At 44.1% G+C, this 14,823-nt stretch overlaps 1 protein-coding gene across 1 annotated transcript; it reads left to right on the top strand.

The window, feature by feature from the left end:
• On the top strand, positions 11-3,145 carry LOC8073245. The gene is made up of 2 exons (XM_002445235.2): positions 11-1,373; positions 1,602-3,145. The coding sequence occupies exon 2, from the start codon at positions 1,616-1,618 to the stop codon at positions 2,837-2,839; it is 1,224 nt and encodes a 407-aa protein (XP_002445280.1). The 5' UTR covers positions 11-1,373; positions 1,602-1,615; the 3' UTR covers positions 2,840-3,145.

The raw sequence follows: 14,823 nt of genomic DNA, 5'->3' as shown, positions 1-14,823 counted from the left end.
ATTCCGACCAAACTGTGTAATTAGTTTTTATTTTCGTCTATATTTAATACTCTATGCATGTGTCTAAGATTCGATGTGACGGAGAATCTGAAAAATTTTGCAAATTTTTTTAGGAACTAAACAAGGCCATAGTTTTTTGCCATGTCTTTTGGTTCTGGAGGCTTTTGATTTGACTGGTGTGCATATTTGACCAAAACCTACTGTGCTGTACCTTTACAAATATGAAATACATACCAAAAAAGTAGTACTGAGCCTGTTCTGCTATGGCTATAGCCGCTTTTTTCATAGTAAATGCGTCGAAGAGGCCTAGTGTTTTTTGTTCATAAATAAAATTTGTGAGTGGTCAAACAGGTCTAACACTAGCTAAAATGGACAATATATAGAAGATAGTGAAATTAAAATTTTAAAAGAACTAAAGGATAGTAATATTTTGGTAAGTAAGATAATGTGCAAAATTTCAAGTCTGTAATAAAATAAAAACAACATATATGGCTGCAAAAGAACACCTTTGATTCAAAAAGAAAAGATCAAGAACTTCAGGAGTGATCGACCACTTGGCACTCAGTGAAAATGTTATAGTTTTGAAGGATGGTGAAAAATCATTGTAAACAGAATCCACAAGATGAAAATAGCACTAAAAATCATGAATACTACATGAGTTTATGTTGTGAAATCCATTATTCAAAACTGCACGTAAATATTTGGTTCCACATATATGAGATTATAAAATTTGGGATCGACAGATTTTAAGTCCCTCCCATCCCAACTTTTGCAGCACCAATGGACACCAAAATTATACTTCCTCCATCCCAAATTTTAAGTCATTTTAAAAATCTTGAAGAGTCAAAACATCTTGAGTTTGACCAAATTTATATGATAAGGTAATAACATATATAATGCCAACTAAGTACAATTAGGTTCTTTAATAATTATATTTTTATAGTATATCTATTTCAAGTCATAAATCTTTGTAATTCTTTCTATAATTTTGGTAAAATTTAAGATGCTTTGACTCTTCAAATTTATTTGAATGACTTATAATTTACGATGGAGAGAGTACACTAGAAAACATCTTAGTTCTTAAAATGTTGCACTTGAAATATTTATCATTACTATTTACCAAGTCAGTTTTTAAAGAATTCTTTTGGGCTTTTGGCCCGCTTTGAACTTGACGAGGTCAACAACTTTCGCGGCCCAAGACAACCCTCAAAAACTCGAACAGTCGCCGTCCACCACTTCGACTTCGACGACCTCCCTTCCCCACCAAACCTGCCCACCAAGCTGTGCCGCTGGCCGGGCCGCCGCCACCACCGCCTCCGCCCGAACAGCAAGAGGAGGAGCACGATTCACCCTGCCGCGGTCGTCGATTTCCGGTAAGCCGCCAGCATTCCTTCCCCCCCGAACACGACGCTCCTCTGTCCCTACTCCCTCGGCTCCCCTTGCTCTCGCCGCGGGTCGCGCGCGCAAGGTGTTCGATGCATTGCCTGTCTGCCTGCGATGCAAGCGCGCGCCGCCTACGCTGCTCGCGTTTCGCTGCCGGTTTATGAACGCAATGTGTGTCCTTTCTCACGGCTGCTGTTTTTTCCCGATCGTATTTGCAGGGTCGGATCGACCGATGGCGGATACCACGGGAACGTCGTGGTCGGACATCCCGCTGGACCTCGCCGGCCGGATCCTCCGCCGCCTGCCTGCCCACGTCGACCGCGTCCGGTTCGCCGCCGTGTGCCCCCAGTGGCGCGCGGCCACGCGGCACGGGCCCCTGCCTCCACCGCTACCTCTACTCCTGCTCTCGGACAGTAGGGTGTACAGCCTGCCCGGAAGCGAGACGTTGCACTTCCCTGGCTGCACGGGGTACACCGAAGCTTGTAGCAACTGGTTGGTGTTTTCAAGTGAAGAGGGCCGTTTCCTGAGGGATCCTTTCTCCAATGCCACCCTGACACTTCCACCTCTGTCCCGGGTCCGAACCCGGCTTGTGGGCACGGACGGTGGACCAGTTTGGAGTCAAGCCCCCTCTACCGCCCCCGCAACCATGAAACATGTGGATGTGGGTGATGAGTCCATTGATGTGGCAACCCTAGCATGGATGGAAATGGCTGAAACATTGAAGTTGGAGGTGGAGCCAAAGAGTTGCAAACTGTGGTTCTGTTCATTCAATCTCATTGTAGCAACAATCTATTTCACAGGAGGCCAACGGATTGCAGTGTGCCAGGCAGGGGCTACCTCGTGGTGGTCTGTATGGGCGGAAAATCTCTCTGTCATCTTTGTTGACATGGCATTCCATCAGGGCAAGCTATATGCCACTGACTTCATGGTTACACTTCTCGCCATTGATGTCAGTGTGGACCACAGCAGTGGTGATCCATGGATTTCTCAAATGCGACATGTCATCGACTGTCCATGTTTGGACATAGGTTATTTCCTAAGAGGTGCTCACATGAGGGCCTATCTAGTTGAATCACGTGGTGTGTTGCTGGTGGTGATGAGAAAGATGTGCGACCCGTTGGACAACCTTGATCGTCCCAATGCAGCTAGACATGCAGAGTTCGAGGTGTTTGAAGCTGACCTCAGTCAGTCACAGTGGCTTAAGGTGACGACGATAGGGAACAACGAGATTATCTTTCTAAGTCGACGAGGCAGCAGGTCTGTTTGCGTTCCTCATAATGCGTTACCAGGGGACTGCATCTTCTTCCTGGGGAACGGCTGGGATCGCAGTTTGCGTGTTTTCCCAAATTCTTGCAGGTTCTATAGCATGACGGACGGCAAGGTGTCCAATCCCCTGCCAACTGTATCATGGGAGTCTGGCATGGTGTTTGGGACTTGGCTCTTCCCTCAGAGCTGAAGTGAAGCTGTTGCTGAGCTAGGTGCTAAATTCGTCGAACGAACTTATCTTATCCTCGTAGTATGTCTAATGGTCTGTGATGATAACTGAAGCTAAGTGTATCAGTACTTGTCTGGTCGAAGTATGGTGTGACTATGTGCTGATTGTGCCGTTATCAGTCTGTAAACATCTGATGGATCTTTTGGCATTGCAATCTGATGTTGTGGACCTATTCTGTGAGCTTGGCACCGTAATGGTGTCTCTAGTTTGGGGAGGTAGCAAGCATCCCTTTTTAATTTGATCGATCTTAACCATCGTTATGTTGAATCTTTTGTATGTATGAGTTATGACATGAGAGGTTTATAGTGCTGTTTTAGCCCTTTGGGGTCGAACAGCCATGATCCATGTGGAGATCAATAAGGTTTACTTTAAAGGTGGACGATCATTAACATGTGGTGTTGCCTCGCTAACGTATTTGCTTGGCTTTGTAAAAATTGTGTAACTCGTGGGATGTCCTCGAATTATCTTTTTTACTATCTGTACTTCTGTTATTTAATTTTTAGAAACGTATGGCTCTATAAATCACGCGGCTTAAGAGACTTGCCTCTGTAAATTATTCCAGTAGATTCCTTTATTTGCCACCTCTGTAAAGCATACACCAATTTACACAAATCTTATTCGGGAGCGTATCGTGTGCAACCATCGTTCGTGTGCAACCTTTGCAACATCTAACCACAGTCTTAAGATCTCCATCCGATGGCCAGATTAAGAGGTGAGTAATTTTAACACTTAAACCCCTCCACCATTACATTTGCTAACAAAAAAAAATCCCCTAATCCCTCGAGGCTGTCCGTTTCCTCACGTCACGTACACCGTTTTCTCACGAGCCGTTTTCTCACGTACCCCTCGTACGCCGCCGCTGCTTCAAGTCCCGCGTGAACGCGCCACCGGCAGCCCCAGCGCCCCAGCGTTCTCAGCGGGGCTGGACCAGCATCGCCATCAGGCCGAGGAACTCCTGTAGGTCGATGGCGCCGCTGCTGTTGCTGTCCACCTCGGCGATCATGTCCTGCAGCTACGCCTCGGTTGCTATCAAATTGATGTGTGTGTGTGGCCACAAATTCAGTAGCATGCACAAATCTGGAGCAATTATAAAGATATTGACCACAGGAAAAAAAAAAAGGCCGCACGTAACGTACAGCGATCACTAGCTGCTCAAGATGAAGGTTTTGAGCATAAAGCTAGCAGATCGATAGCTAAAAATTCACTGACACACAATGAAAAATTCACTTATATTACATCTGGTGACATAAAGGGAACAATCAGCCATAAACTTTATTTGGGCAATTCCGTGCATCAAGATCCGTTACTATTTGCTTGCATTTTCCACACTTCCGTTTTTTTTTGTTCCTTCTTCTCCTTGCTCTTCGTAATTCTTTTGCATCGCCCTTTGGACACGATATCAGTTGGTGGATGTATTTGTACTTCATGTGGAATTTTGCCACCAAGGAATGTTTCGAACTCATCCTGCTTATTAACTGCAGCAGCGGGAACGATCTTTTGTAGAGGTTCCACTAGGCTCAATAAACTAGAACACAAAAAGTCAATCGCTGGTTCAGAGTTCTTGGCCATTTGTACTAGATCTTCAAACATGTTCCGTGAATGTGAATTTTTTTCGCATTGCCAGCTCCATAGGATCTTTAGCCTTTTCGTCAAGAAGGTTGCCTTCATCATCAAAGAACACTTCTCTGCAAAATCAAATATCTGATCAACACTATAACCACACAAAACAAAAAAAAGTCATTAAAAATAGGGGTAGAAACTAACCTTTTACATTTTTTCTCCCATCTCTTCATAAATAAGTCGATGGTACCTCATTTTGCTTCTCAGCTCTAAGCACTTGTATGATATGACGACATGGGATGCTATAGGACTCATATAATTTACAGGAGCACGTACCAAACATATTTGACTTGTTCATCTGAACAACTCGCTCTTTTCTAGATTGGCTGCTGATTGTGAAATATTTTATATCTTCACACTCTGAAATACCTTGAATAAAGCAATGGTCTCTTGCAGCTAGAATTTGTTCCTGAAATTTGAAGAAAACTTCATGTGTGTAAAGCACATTGCATTGCTTCTCAATGCCCCATGGTGTCATCAATTTAGGAGTGCTGTGAAGACTTGTATTATCAGCTAGCAACTCCTCTTGACGTTGGCACTCCAAAGCTGTGTCAAACCTTAGCCAAAACTCAACAAAAGCCAACTTTCTATGAATGAAACGATTAAAAAAAGAATTTGCACTCTCCGATCGTGATGTAATCCTAAGCATTCCTGCTAGGGGTATGTCCAAAAAGTATACCGGAATCCATGATTCACGAATGGCAAACCTATTAGAAAACCAATCATTTCCCACGAGTCTATAATCTGTCATGATAGAATTCCATTGTGACTCAAAATCATCTGAATTCTCGGTCCCCCAAACACACTTGTTTAGTCTTACCCAAAAATTTAGATCTTTACTTATAGCGGGCCCTACCTTCTCAGGTACCTTATCCATGATATGCCACAGCAATCATGCTCACATCTTCATCTGTTGTGATTAGGTGAGGTGCTACTCCACCCATAGCCTTAAGAAAGGTCTTCAACAACCATACATATGACTCGATTTTTTCATTGGCTAAGAACGCTGCCCCAAGGAAAACACTTTGCAAGTGATGATTGACTCCAGTAAATGGCACAAATTTCATGTTATACTGGTTGGTGGTATACGTTGCATCTACCAAAATCACGTCACCAAAAACATTATAGTTTTTCCTGCTTAAAGCATCTGCCCAAAACACACGAACAAGTCGTCCTTCTTCATTTACCTCAAATTCATAAAAGAAGGCAGGGTTTACTTCCTTCTTTCGCTCAAGTTGTGCCACAAACATTTGTGCATCTGCATCCTTAATTTTGGTTCTGAGGTCACGATAATAATTTTGCAAATCCCTCTTGGTGCAACCAACATTCTCAAACCCACCCTCACTGACATGGAGAAGTCGATATGCCTGTGAGGTGCCAATGAACAAAGTACTCTTAACCCTCTCACTGACTCTACGATTGGATCTTAGCAAATGCCTTTTATCTGGCGAAACAAAACCATGGCTGTGATCCTCAACCATTGAAACTATTCGATACTTCTTGTCACTGTCAAGCTTTACAACAATATATGCCGGACAACCACATCTAGTTTCCATCAGTTTCGGTGCCTTTCTTTTTTTCCCAGATTCTTCACTAGCATGTACCTTCTCCTTAGTGAACCCTTGTCTTTTTTTCCCAGATTCTTCACTAGCATCAGGTACCTTCTCCTTACTGAACAAGGCCTTACTGATACACTTGGCGAAGATTCTGTCCGTGGTGTGCGTGGATGTTCAAGGTAGGCTCCAAGTCCTGCGTCGATGGCCTCAATGGACACAGAACCAGCGGTGATATCCATGGTGGTGACATCGTCGATCTATATGGACGCGCCGACAACGGAGTCCATGCCTGCACCTGTACGTATAAAACCGTACATAGGGTTTAGGGTGTAGACATGCACCACATTACGAATGAGACACAGTACGGACGTACCCATACCTGCACTGGCGGCGGCATCACGATCCAGGACGACGGCGGATTCGAATTCTGGGTGGCGATCCATGGCGACGACGTCCTCCAGGTCCTCCAGGTCCCGAGCGGCGGCGACGTACGTGAGTAAACGACGTTGGTGAGGAAACAGCGTACAGACGGGCTCCTGGGGAGGGATTAGGGGATTTTTTTTGTTAGCAAATGTAATAGTGGGGGGTTTAAGTGTTAAAATTACCCACCTCTCAATCTGGCCATTGGATGCAGATCCTGCGACTGTGGTTGGATGTTGCAAAGGTTGCACACGAATGATGGTTGCACAGGATACGCTCCTATCTTATTCTCAAAAAAAAACACAAACCTTTGGCAGAGGCGGTTCTCTCTCTTTCTTATACAAATATAGGAGTGCAATCATGCATATTAACATGCTATACAAGAAGCTGGCATGTGGCTCGCAGAGTTGCAGGCAACGGCTGTTCGGTGGATCGGAGCAGCCCAAAATTAAGCACGGGTAAAATCATCGAAAGGTATGATTGGGGACTTGCTTGTGATAGGGAAAATACGATTTAGGATGGAGGGGCGCTTGATCAACAGGGGGAAGAGGGGCGAGCGTGGCCATAGCCCATGGCCGTAGGGTTAGCCATATAAATGATTTTTTAAGATTTCCTTTAGCATTTGACAAGAGGCAGAGACAGAGAAAGAAAAGAGAAAAGATTTGTTGATTCAGCCTTTTTAGTCTTGGCCCATCTGAATTTTAGGTAAAGTGATCTTTTGGAGTCAACTTCAGCAAAGATTATGGTGCTGAAAATCTTATCTCTACAGCAAGAAGCAAAGATGAAAGTAATAAATCTCCTTTTTTATGGTGGGAGAGAAAGATGTAAAACCAGTGATAGAGAAAGTACGCTGGTGTCCATCAAACTCTAGATATGTACAAAATAATTTTGATGGTTCTTTTATAAGACAGAAAGAGTGGAGCCTGAGATTTTGTTGTGGGGGATCATGAAGGATCCATGATCTTGCAAACGCAGGAAATTTGGATAATGTTCATGATACTATATGTGTAGAAGAGCGTGTCAGCTATCGCCGTAGCATTAGATCAAGGAATGATGCAAATTTAGCTTGAAACAAATTTTATGATTTCGATAAAGGCTCTCAAATCTCATGATTATGATCTTCAGTTCATTTCTTTTAATATAAGTTATGTTTCACATTTTTGTAGGACCTGTTTGGTTGGATGGCTAACTTCCATCCAGACTTTAGGAAGCTAACTTCTAGTTGTTTAGTTGCCTATACATAGCCCGTAGCCAAGTCCAACTAAGCCACTTTAGTGGCCATAGCAGTGTGGAAAAATGAGATGGCATTCCGTTTTTCCGTGGCCAGGCTTGGCTAAGCCCTACCTTGATGTCTTGTCACCGCCTAGTCCTTCGCTCTTCTGCCTGGTCCCCCTCAGTGCTCGCCATGGAGGCCCTTGCTTGCTTCTCTCTCCCTCAGTTCTCATGGCCATGGAGACATAGGTAGGCGGTTGTATCCCCCTTTCCCTCGATGCAGCCCTCAGCCTCAGCGTGGCGCGCCTCGACGCGAACACGCTACGGCAGCAGCCATGGAACTCGTGACCATGGAGGCACAAGCAGGTCGTCTGTCGTAGTGGTGATGTTCATGGCCACGATTGCCACCTCGATCTCTATCATTGGGCCCAAGCTCCGCGTCGTGGTGTCGCCTTGCTGCTTTGAATCTTGCCGTGCTGCTTCATGCATGGGCTTCTTCCTAGTGGCGGTCGCTATGCCACTTCGGGTCTCACTAGTCCGGCCTAGTGCGCATGCGCTACTCGTTCCCGCCCACCAATTGAAGGGTCGAGATGGCGGACTATAGGAGGGTGAATAGTTCTTTCTAAAAACTAATTGCACAGGCTTACCGAAACTTATACAAAATTAAAACTATTGGTCTAGTCAAGACTTTGAAAGCCCTAGTTTGGTTTTGGATAATTGATGAAACCCTAGTACTAACCTCCATAATAAGTGTGTAGACTTAATGAGGTTGGTACATACCAAGTGATGGAGCAAGTGATGATCATGGTGATGACGGTGATGACCATAAGATGATCAAGTGCTCAACTTGGAAAAGAAGAAAGAGAAAAACAAAAGCCCTATGGAGATCAAGGCAAAGGTATTGCTTACGGTTTTGGTTTTGGTGATCAAGACACCATAGAGGGTGTGATCACATTTAGGATAGATAGCCATACTATAAAGAGGGGAATTCTAACACACGTTCACTTGTTGGTACACACGTTCGAAGAAAATGATTGTGAAAATGCTAACACACGTTCACTTGTTGGTACACACGTTGTGGTGTTGGCACACTTTGAGAAGGAGGTGGAGTTTGAAGGTTAGAGAGAGGATGGGTTCCTCTCTCCCTCCCGCCGAGCTTGCGAGGCAGGATTCGACGCTTTTTGAGAAAATGAAGTGCATATTTTCTATTACGCCGGTGGGAAATTTGGTGAAGTCGCGGGAGTGTTTCTCGCTGAGAAAACACACACCGAACGCTGGCTTCTGGAGCACCGGACGCTGCGTCTGAGCGTCCGGTGCAGACAGTGCCTGGCCCAGCTAGGGTAAGGCACCGGACGACAGGCACCGGACGCAGGCCTGTGCGTCCGGTGTGCGGGCGTTTTGCGACCCTCTCTGCGCATGGGTCCGGTGAGCACCGGACACTACCGGTGCTTAGCGCCCGGTGACCCGCAGGTTTGTGGAACTCTCTGCGCATGAGTCCGGTGTGCATCGGACGCGTCCGGTGCTAACTTGCTTAGCGTCCGGTGCACTGCAGGTGACCGTTAGACTCTGACACGAGAAGTTCAAAAGGCGACACGTGGCTGACGTTGGAGCACCGGATGCAGGTGTTGAGCGTCCGGTGCCCCTTTAAGAGCGTTCGGTGACCCCGACTTTTGCCTAGTGAAAGAGCCAACGACTCTATTTGTTTGAGGGGCTATATATACGTGTTTGGCCGGCTTAGGGCTTACTTTTCTTGGCATTCTAACATACTTGACATCCTTGTGAGCCTAAGCAAACACCTCCCACTCATCTCCTTCATAGATTAAACATCTTTGTGAGATTGGGAGTGATTCCAAGTGCATTTGCTTGAGTGATTACATCTAGTGGCACTTGGGGATCGTTCTAGCTGCGGTTTTCTTGTTACTCTTGGTGGTTGCCGCCACCTAGACGGCTTGGAGCAGTGGAGGAGGATTGGCACGAGTTGGTGATTGTTCGTGGTCATCTCCCGGTGATTGTGAGAGGTTTGTGCCTACCTCGTCGGAGTGCCAAAGGCAACATTAGTGGATTGCTCGTGTCATTGAGCTACCTCACTTGTGGGTAGGTTCTTGTGGTGTCCTTGTGAGGACGAGGTTCGTGCTACACCTCTTAGCCACCGAACTACCAAGTGTTGGTCGACACAACGGGGACGTAGCGTGCCGGCAAGCACGTGAACCTCGGGAGAAAATCGTGTGTCTCCATTGTGACTGTACTTTGGATTTCTCCCGGTGATTGGACTTCATATTATTGATTGGTTCATCCCCTCTACGCGGTGGTATAAAGATCAAACCTTCTCTCTTACTTTCTTGCAAACTAGAGTAGCTTACATACTTGTATAGAAACTTTAGGTAGCTCTCTAGTGTAAGTAGAGACATAGCTCTTGTGTGCCTAGTGATAATATCAACTAGAATTGTTGGATAGGTGGCTTGCAAACACCCCTTAGAGCTAGAGCAAAAAGCTTTGCTTTGTTATTTACTAACCTCTCGCTCTAGTGATTTTGTAGAACTTTTTAATAGGCTATTCACCCCCCTCTAGCCATATTAGGACCTTTCAGACTTCACCCCTCTATCTAAAATCACCAAGTACCTTAAAAACGATCCTAGTTAGACAACAAAGGTGTCAGGGTAGCTAGTGCTCTATTGACGGTCCTTAATGCTCATATTTAACCATCAATTAATCATAGAAAAGGATCCAAATGCAACCAACACCTAGACTTAGGGTTTTATCTGACAGAATTCCACAAGTTTTGGTGTTTGTCTATTTCTGCAGGGGGTTATCAGGAAATATGGAAGAAAGGCCCACACGTCGGGTTTACATAGAGATATTAACGTGCCGCGCAATTTTCTATCATCTAGAAGACTCCAGAAGCCACGGGAACAAAGCGGAAGCCGAGAGGCCTCAGGGACAGGGCGCCCGCCCTAGTCCTGAGGGCGCCCGCCCTCCCCTCTGGACGAATCAGGGTGAAGTTCGGGGATCATGCTCCACCGACCTAATTTTCTAGTTCATCTAGTTCTAGTTCTTCTAGTTCTAGTTCTAGTTAGTTCTAGTTGTAATCTAGAAAATAGGGAGAGAGAAGAGGAGAGCGGAGGAGGAGCCGGATCTGTCGGATCTTCCTCAACATTATACTTTTGCAGCATCTGGTTCGTTCTTCATCGTTCTCCAGGTTCTTCAATTCATAATTCCTGAGTTCTTTAATTACTTTTATTTACATTCAAGTTATTTATTGGATTCCCGCTTGCATCAAGTGCTCTAGTCTTTATAACGCTAGAGTAGTAATTAATAGATTAGACGTGGTGTTTAGTCTTGCGATTACCTGGAATTGCACCCAATCCTACGGATTGTTGTGGTAGCCCTAGGGTAGTGACAGCCCTAACGCTGGAAGTATTCCACCACGTTCGGATCGGTTTTTGTAGGACCGTAGTCAGACCTTCCTAGCCCCCTTCTCATCTCTTTCTGTGGTTAGTGCTCTGATGTCCCGATATAGATAATCTTGAAGTAATTCTTGATTCTTAGATCAACTAGAGAACTCTCAGGAAACTTCCTCTCTTCCCACCAAAAATATTCATATAGTTATCCTTGGGCGATCTTGGATCTTAATTAGTACACTCACGTTCTCTGTGGAAAATCGATACTCTGGAATACTCCCGGGTGAAAGCTACATCGGTATCCGTGCGCTTGCGGATTTTTCTGTTTGCGTTTAAAATACCCAACAAGCTTTCTGGCGCCGTTGCCGGGGAACGGTAGCTGTGCTAGTTTCGAACCAAGTCGTCCGTGTATCCTTTTATTTTCCTTTTTTTTACCACACTCACCTTATCACTTTCACCATACCACATGGATTTCACTCTAAGCAGTAATGAGCATGGAATTTATTTTATAGCCACTTCATTTACTCCATGCTCATATGCAACATCTTCACAATCCATTGGTCTCTCCAACATCACCACATTCGAGATCTCCAACCCCCACTTCCTTTCTATTTATAAAAACTTTAAAAGAGCGGTTGTCGATGCATATGTCTATAATAAATTTTGCAAATCTCGTTGTGTTGATCTTGATATAGGTCAGCGTTTGAGGGGAAACCACTTCGCCGACATAAATTGATGGTTTCCCAAGGACAAGCTTAGTGTCTAAAACAAGCACTGATTAGATCGTAACATGAGCTGTTAATTATTTGCAATATTACCTTGTATATTGAGCATATAAGGATAATTGTAAAAAAATTCCTTCGAGTATTCTTGTCACTAACCTTTCCAGGATTGGAGCGAGAAGATCGGATGAATGACAAGCACAAGGTATGTCCAACCAATCATCATACAACATTGAATTAAATTCATCCAAACTTGAATTTTGCAAAATTCAAGCTTGGGGGAGTACTTTACATAAAAACATTCTTTGTCATGTTGCTATGTTGGTTGTCCCTACCTTTGAGACATGCTCAATTTGTTAAATACTAATCACACTACTTCATCTCCACTTGTGTAGATCTCTATAAATGCTCTCATGCGACCTTTATTTGCTTTAGTATATGTCTAGGTTTGGAGTAGTTTCATTTATCTCTTAATTAAACATGGTGCTTAGTTTAGGAATGATGATCTTACTTCCAAAGGATTTTAAATTAAGCATGATGCTTAGCTTAAAATGCCCTCCTAAATCAAATTAGACATGGTGTCTAGGTTGATTTTTGAGCCGATAGTATGCTATAGTAGATATTGGATATTTTGTTGGACTAACCCCTGCAGGAAAACTTTCAATATCGACCTGGGAAGTCCTGAGATAAACTCACATTGGAGATAAAGAGAGAGACACATGAAGTTTAACAATTTACACAAGGAAGGCATAGCTCATAAGAGATGATCCATGGAGGGTGCTACAAACACGATGCACAACCGCTAAGAGAGGAAAGCTTCCACAAGGTGATACTGTACCATCACTCTTCAAGTAAGGTAACATCTTAAGGTACTTGACTATCACTTCTATAAGTTTCTCCTTATTTCTGGCGTTCACATGAATAAAAGAGAAAAACATGTATGATTTACAACTGTAGATTAACCAACCCAATCGATTCAATATGTTTAGTCCTTCCACCTTTGTGATCCCATACTCCTAATCATATGACCTAAAATGTTGCACACTCAATCTTTGGAAGATATATTTTATAAAAGAAACAACATAAATATAGATAGATTATCTTTCCATTAGTTTGAGCGATCAGATCTGACAAATGTTTTAAATGCTACACTCATGATTTTATTATCCATCAAGTTTGTCTTGCTCACTATGCTTAAGGTTAGAGAAGAACAAATACACTTTTGGTTCTGTTGGTGTGTTCCACCAACAGGGCCCATGCACTTGATCTCTGCCTTGTCTCTATGAGCAGGTACACTTCGAGCAAAATATGAAGGAGTTTCACAACTCCCAGACTCCACCAAGTGAAGAACTTAGATCTACGAGCACAAACACACTGGAGAGACTGGACACTCAGGCAATCACTGCCCTGAGATGCTTGAAGACGTAAACTACACCAACAATAACAACAACTACTACTACTACAACCGTCCTCAACAAAATCAAGGTTGGAATCAACAGAGGCCTAACTACTCAGTGAGGCAATCCAGGACGCCCCGTCATCCCGATCTCCATCGGCATGGAGGACTTCCCAGAAGCACTCTGCGACTTTGGCTCCAACGTCAACATTATGCTCAGACTTCGTGGTGATAGAGACTGATACTGATGAGAGGGCACCCATCATCCTAGGGAGGCCATTCCTGAACACCTCGGGAGCTGTCATCCACGCTAGTGCTGCCAAGATCAGTGTCTACCTCAAGGGAAGGAAGGAGACGTTTTCCTTCAAGAACAAGACTACACAAATCTCAAAGCAATCCCGACATGAACCAAGGAAGAGGATCAACAGGGGGAACAGGAACAAGCAAATGTGGACTGAGTCAGCTAAGATGGTCACTGCAGCTCAAGGAGGTCAAGATCGTCATCTCAAGTCGCCTTTCTTGATCAAGAAGGATGACCCTGGTGTTCCAAGCATCGAGTGCACAATCAACGGATATTCTTTGCAGAAGACGTTTTGCGACATCGGATCAGGCGTCAACATAATGGCCGCAGTCACCTATCAACTCCTGTTCAGAACCATGCCCCTAAAACCGACATACATTCAGCTTCAGATGGCAGATCAGACATTCTGAGAGATTGAAGGTTATTGACATGGGAGAAGACGAGTACGATCCACCCATTATCCTTGGAAGACCGTTCTTTAGCACCATTAAAGCAATCATATACATTGGAACCAGAGAAGTCCACATGCACTTCCCCTCAGAGAAGGTACGCCACTGTTTTACTGACCTTAATTATATAGTTGAAGACTCTAAGCAGGTCAGGACAAGAAGAAGACGACGCAACCGCAACCAGAGAAGGCAAAATCATCAAGGACGGATGGGTAGACTATGATGGAGAAGTTGTAAGGTCTGAAGTCATATAACTTGAACAGAACTGTCCTGAGGAGACCGTAGCATCGAGTCAGGTGTGGAGAAAAAAGATAGTTATACATGAAGACCAGGCGCTGCCGGAACCACTGACTACGCCATCCAGCGAATCCCAGGACAACTGAGAAAATAGAGAGTCCCGTTCGGAGGACTTAAAAACACCGAACGCCTTGGTAAGAGTTAAACTTGGTAGTTATCCTTTTTCCCTTTCAATTATTTAAAATAGTTTGCTTAGTTAATCAGGTTCATATCATCTTAAAAACAAAATAAAAATGTTAAAAATAGTAAGCCCCATGTGAGTATGCTCAGGGCATAAAACCCATAAGTACATTCACTGTGGTGGCATAAAAATAAAATAAATATATTCCTGTCCTATAAAAATAAAATTATAAAAATAAAATTATGATCCTACTAATGAGTAACATTTATTGAGGAGGCTCAACATGATAAAGGCTAGATATTTATGCTAACACTTAACTAGTTCCACAAAGCTTTGTTGTCTATTTGAGCTCCACAGAATTTAAGGATCAAAGAAGACTAGCAGACGAAGGACATCCTAATCGCTGTCAGAGTGCTGCCGACATTCAAATACACCTCCGCCACCTGCTAGCTA

Source organism: Sorghum bicolor, chromosome 7, assembly GCF_000003195.3.
Source record: "Sorghum bicolor cultivar BTx623 chromosome 7, Sorghum_bicolor_NCBIv3, whole genome shotgun sequence".
NCBI classification, from domain to species: domain Eukaryota; kingdom Viridiplantae; phylum Streptophyta; class Magnoliopsida; order Poales; family Poaceae; genus Sorghum; species Sorghum bicolor.
The sequence above is the reverse complement of the archived record's forward strand: the minus strand, read 5'-3'. Positions and strand labels throughout refer to the sequence as shown.

Bases quoted from the DNA above. Each gene is read 5' to 3' on its own strand.
- LOC8073245 (XM_002445235.2), top strand. From the start codon at position 1,616: ATGGCGGATACCACGGGAACGTCGTGGTCGGACATCCCGCTGGACCTC.